The sequence below is a fragment of the Meleagris gallopavo genome, chromosome 4, assembly GCF_000146605.3.
Source record: "Meleagris gallopavo isolate NT-WF06-2002-E0010 breed Aviagen turkey brand Nicholas breeding stock chromosome 4, Turkey_5.1, whole genome shotgun sequence".
Classification (NCBI taxonomy): Eukaryota; Metazoa; Chordata; class Aves; order Galliformes; family Phasianidae; genus Meleagris; species Meleagris gallopavo.
In genome coordinates this window covers 41,924,213-41,930,212 of record NC_015014.2, presented here as the reverse complement: position 1 = coordinate 41,930,212, position 6,000 = coordinate 41,924,213, and the positions used below count along the sequence as shown (strand labels likewise).

General features: G+C 40.6%; 1 protein-coding gene across 1 annotated transcript in view; it reads left to right on the top strand.

The window, feature by feature from the left end:
* The window catches only part of TMEM131L (transmembrane 131 like), a 62,810-nt gene that overhangs the window by 26,606 nt on the left and 30,204 nt on the right, over nt 1-6,000 (top strand). The window contains 2 exon segments of the mRNA XM_031553126.1: nt 644-754; nt 5,172-5,249. Coding sequence (XP_031408986.1) covers nt 644-754; nt 5,172-5,249 — 189 coding nt within the window.

Genomic DNA, 6,000 nt, shown 5'->3' with positions numbered 1-6,000 from the left:
GTTCTCAACCCACCTCACTGTCCACTCATCTATCCCACACTTCCTCAGCTTTGTTATAAGGATGTCGTGGGAGACAGTATCAAATGCCTTTCTAAAATCAAGGTAGATTACATCTACTGCTCTTCCCCCATCCACCCAGCATGTGACAACATCATAGAAGGCCACCAAGTTGGTCGAGCATGACCTCCCCTTGGTGAACCCATGCTGACTACTCCTGATAACCTCCTTTTCTCCCAGTTGTCTGGAGATGGTATCCAGCACAAGCTGTTCCATCACCTTTGCAGGGACAGAGGTGAGGCTGACAGGCCTATAATTACCCCGATCTTCCTTCTTGCCCTTTTTGAAGACCAGAGTGACATTGGCTATCCTCCAGTCTTCAGGGACCTCCCCTGTTGTCCAAGACCTCTCAAAAATGATGGAGAGCGGTTTGGCAGTGACCTCCGCCAGCTCCCTCAGCACACGTGGATGCACCTCATCAGGTCCCATGGACTTGTGGACCTTAGTATTTAGTAATTATATATGTTGTCTTTTAAAATAATGTACTATTTCCTGAGGTCCTTAGTAGCAAAATAGTACTGTGTGTTACTGTGATAATTGAAATAGTTAATGTTGACATAATGACTCATTTCTATTTTAACAACAGGTTTTTGGAGTGGGAACTCTGACATCTTCTTTGGAAGAGCCTAGAATACAGCTAGCAAATGCCTACTTACTGCTTCCACACATTCAGAGCATCCAGATGTCACGAACACTGGTACAGTAATACATTTCAAGCAGAAGTGAAACCTACTCAGACATGAAAGAATTTTGTTTTCAGGTTGTTGTTGGGGTACAAGGAATTTTAACAGAAAGTCTAAGTGACTGTGGGAGAGAGGTAATGAGATAGATAAGTAGTTTTATGATGAGTTGGTGTCTCTGGTTTTATTGGGAGAAACTTATTTTGGCCCTTTGACTTCCACTTCTGTGTGTTTCTGTAGTGTGTTGTCCTCTCAGGTGTACTGATAAAACTACTTTAGTTGCCCTCCTCTAATTCAAAGAGGAGAATCGATCTGTTTTAAAAGAAAACAAAATTCATTGTGTTATTAGAGGACTGGGGAGAGAGAAGCTGAGCAATTTTTTTTACTTTTCAGTTTTACTTCAGACCCATTTCCCAGGCTGGTTCACAGCTGTGATATGCATGATTTATCACTTAATTAGAAATCATAGCATACTGCATTCTGATGAGAACAAAATTCCTGCTGGAGTATCCCCTCCTACTCCTGTTACTGCTGAAGACATCAGTGCTTGGCTTGGCTGGAACATGAAACCGTGAGGAATAAAACAAGATGGATTTAGGAGGCATAACTACTTAAATTGGAAGAGAAGCTTTAACAGTTCTTGAGATTTAGGTACAGTTCTTGAGATTTAGGTGCAGTTCCAGGCTGGACAGTTTGATTAGATGATCTTAGAGGTCTTTTCCAACTATAATGATTCTTTGGTTCCATTTTTGTAGTCCTCTAGGCTATTTATTCAAGTGAGTAACGAACAGGAAAAATTGATGATTCTGATTTCCTTCAAGTTTTTTCATGGATAAAAGTTTTTGTATTACATATGGATTTAATTTTGTTTAAAAAAAGAAAAAAAAAGAGTATTTTGAATATTTTATCACATAACAGAATATAATCTTGTATCTAAATATAATCTATGTTGATTGCCTTCACGGTACTTTCTGTTTGTTTTTCCTTAGAAAAATTCTCACCTCAGAGCTTTTTTTTTTTTTTTTTCTTTTTTTCCTGTTAAATGACTGAGTAGAAAAGTTTTGGGGAGCATTTGACATTTGCATTACTGTGAGGAGCATTTTCCTCTGCTTTATTTCTCTAGAGTACAAGCTTGAGATCATGCTTGGCAGCACCACCTGGCACCAATCTTGTCCTAGTACACAAGATGCGAGAGAGCATTGACTTGGTTCTCCTAGCTCTGGGTATAATTTTCCTGCCTGGCTATAATTGGAGAATTATTCTTCAGTTCAGTGAATGCTGCCAGTCTGGAGAGAAATGCTGCAGCAGTGCTGCAGGCACATCTGTTGAAGGTGGTAGGCGAGATCTAAGTACTGAAAACAAACTTGTGGCTTGAGTTTGAGTCCCATTTGTGGAAAAGATTTCTCTACAGATAGCTGTCTGCTCTAGAAGTGCCCTTTTTAGTTTGCCTTACTGATCTGGATCCCATAAAAGCTGGTATGATTCCTTCTTGTCCAGCTCTTTTAGGCTTACAGGTTGTGCAGGGAAGAGGTCTGTGAGATTTGTGTGAATATGGACATGCAAACTTAAGGATACATGAACATGGAGAGCTGAGTGAAAAAAACATTTAAGGCAAATCAGTCATATCTACAGGACTGCATGCTTGCTTACCTCTGTTTTCTTTTATCTGAGTAAAACGCACTGCTAATGTTACTTACACTTACGTGTTCAGGATAGCGTAAGCTTCGTTTGGATATGCTAAAGATACCCTTGCTTCTTAAGTCGAATGATGCTGCTTGGAAACCTGTGAAGAAGGCTCAGTGAGGACTTTATTGGTGCATCTCTTTTCCTGTCTGCACCTTTTCTCACTCCCCTAAAGACTGGTCCTGCTTCTGGCACTTAAACCCAGAAGTTTTTTTTTTTTAGGCAGAATCACATCTTTCAGCTTTCCCTTTGCCATGCTGAGCAATCCATGCTCTGGCATCCTTCCCTGTGATGTGCTGGTCATTTCTTAGCCAAGCTGGCCACCCTTTTCTGCAGCTTTTCCAGTTTGCAACAACTCCTTTTGAAGGTGAGTGGCCAGAATTGTGCATAAGGATATGGGTGAAGCTTTTCTTTTTTTGATTCTTCAGAGCCTATCTGTTGGAAGTATGATGTGTCCCTGCAGACTGTAGGTGAAATTGTAACCTCTGCAGTGGCGCGTGACAGGCATCTGCTTTTTGGGGGCAATGAGCTTCCATGGTGCATTGAGTTTGTACTGATTAATTGTCCTCAAATCTGAAAGGGTACTTCTGTCATTTTCCCACATTCTTACCCAGGTCTAAAATGGAAAAGAATGACAAAGTGGCCTTTTCTGCTGTCGAATTTCACCCTCTTTCTCTTACTGTTATCAAAGTTTCATCTTGGAAAGGGTTTCATAATGTGTGCTCTGGTTGAGTTGAAAGAAGAGCTGTATCCAACACTGAATTCATAGTGTGCCCACGTGGCCCTTCAGCAGCAAGTGGTTACTGCTAAGACTTGACAGATGGTGGTGCACATATAGGTCATCTTCGTTTACCCAGCTTCTGGATAGTCGCTATTCTGGTTGACTGTTGTGGGGCACTGTTTAATATTTGCATGGCTCTTAGCAGGCAGCCACACCAGTGCTTCAGTGTGTTCAAAATGCTGTACAAATGTCAACAGGGGAGTGAAATGCAGGGATGGATGTGTTATCACAGGAGACTCAAGTATTGGTTTCCTGACTTTCCCAGAGGAGCTCAAAGCATGTGAACCAGTGACAAGGGAAGTATTGCGAGCACCAACAGCGAACAAAAATTTCTATTTTGAGCTGGTGAAAAGGAGGTGAAAAGCAAATGTGATCAGTGTGACGTTTGGGTGTGGAGAGGGATTGAAAGTAGGATAGCAGAGTTCTCTTGGTGTGGCATCCTGATAACTGCCTGCAGAAAACCAATGAAACTGCTGAATCATTGCTACAAGAACAGTTCATTAACACCACTTTGGTTATAAGTGTGGAAATGGCAGAATAAGGAATGCAAGTGTCTGCAGTTCAGCAATTACATTAAGCAAGTGCTAATGCCTCATTATTTAGGGCCTTGGAGATGATGGAATTCTCTCAAAGACCACTGAGAAGAGAAATTCAAGTAACAAGGTTTATTCAACCAGAAAACTCACCCCAAAAGTTGCTGTTGGTATAGTTGGACTGCCTCATTAGAACTCCAGTTAGTAGGTTTGGCTGTGAGAGGTTACTAAGTGGTACGTGCTTTAGAGTCAATTTCTTTTCTTGCTTTCAAAACTGATTAGGACAAGAAAGCTCTCAAAAAGAAACAGCTACGTGGGGTTGATGCAGCCTGACACGAGCCTGTGTTTTGGTGCTGCTGACAATCTTTACAGGGGTTGGATCGCCCTCTTGTGTGAAGCTTGGGTCATTGTGGTATGAAATCCACTTAAATTAGGGCTGCTCAATATGTGCTGTCCTTTTAGCTGTGCTTCTCTGAAACTGTTCCCTGTGGTATTCCCAGGTGCAACCCTGCTCCCTTTGCTCTGTCCCATGGAGATACGAAGTAGGTCTTTGGATACTTTAAAACTGGTTATTCACAGTCCTGCTCCTTAGCATCAAGTGATTTAAATTCTTCAAAAAAGTGGTATTGACACCTTCAGAAACTTGAATCTCCATATACTGCATTCAGATGTTGTTATGTATGAAAAGAGACTGAGTGGGGTTCTACGTCATCTCAAAGTCATCAAATGATGTTGCTGTGATTGTTACTCATACTGACAGAACTCTCATTTTTTTAGATTATTATTTAGAATTGACATCAGCGTACTGGCTGAGCAGTATGTGCAATTAAGTTGACAATCGAGATTTCTGAATAGTTTCCATGAACTGTGCTTGGCTTTGTCGCTGCTTAAGTGTGTTCTACAGGCTGGCACACTCAGTACCCTTTTTTTTCCTTTATCTTTCCCATTCAGTAAAAAGGTAAAGCATGTACTTTCTGTCTGTCCATTTGTTTCAAAGCCTACGTATCAGACTGTGGCAGTGCGGCATTCCATTCTTGGCTTAGCAACTGCATTTCACTGTACAATCAGCAAAGCAAATAAACAGAAAATAAGAAAATAAGCATCTGTATTATGCCAAAAAGGCTCTGATGAGCGTATCTTGTTGTCTTATCGAAGTCTGTATGGATTGCTCGTATTGATGCTATACAGATATTTTAAGAATCACATATAAAAATAGCTTGATAATTGCAATCTTTCTAATTCCTTTCTAGTGTATTGGAGTTGGATCACAGACCTACCATACAGAATATTCATTTTTAAAAACATCCTTTCATTGCTGTGTCATGTATATGTGGAAGAAGTCTTGTTATCTTTATAAATTGTGCTATATGAGCCAGATTCATGTAACATCTTTCAAAACAGTCTGCTTGAGGTGTTTTTCACTTTCTTTTTTTACAGGCAGAAACAATGAATACCAGCCTCTTGCATGTTCACCTTGAATGCAGTTTACCTAGTGATGCGTATCAACAAGTTAAGGTATGTTTTATTATCGTGTTCTACCTATTTAAGCTTTCTTATTTTAAGCCAAGTTTAGAAGGACAGTTTCCAGAGTTTTAGAAGTTGTAGCAACAATGCAGTTTCAGATGATTCAGTTTAAAGAGACTTGTTATTTTAGGCTTTTGTAAAACTGTACCCCATGTTATAAATGAAGCGTTACACCCATCATGCTGTCACCTTAGAAGGGGAGATAGTGAAAGAAAACCTCTTCTTCTCTCCAAAACCCCCAACTGCCTAGGTGTTTTAGTGCATGTCATGTTACTTAAATAGAGTACAAAAGTGGAGTTTCCTTTCTCAATAAACAATTGCACAGATTTCACATTCATGCTGACATAAGAGCAATGAAATGAGTGTCCAAAATATGGACTGCCTGAGTTGTGTTCTCAAAGTACTTGAAATGGGGCTTTGATGTGTGACAGAGCTGAGGAGAGGTCAGGCTCTTCACAGGAAAGCCCCCTCCCAATCTCTGATTACTAAGGGCACTGGACTTCCTATTCACAGGCAGTGCCAGCAGAATCTCACCTTCGTCTTCGTCTTCAAAGGTTGACATTTGACATTGTAAATAAGTGACGGTTCTCAGTGATGCTGGTGCTTGACTAGATATTTTGTTCAAATATATAGGCTGGAGCTGTGGTCTGCAGCACCTTTCCTTCATCGGGTGTGACTAGGTCAAGACTCCATAGCCATTTTTTCTGCACAGTATGTGTCACAGTGATTCTGTACTATTCTG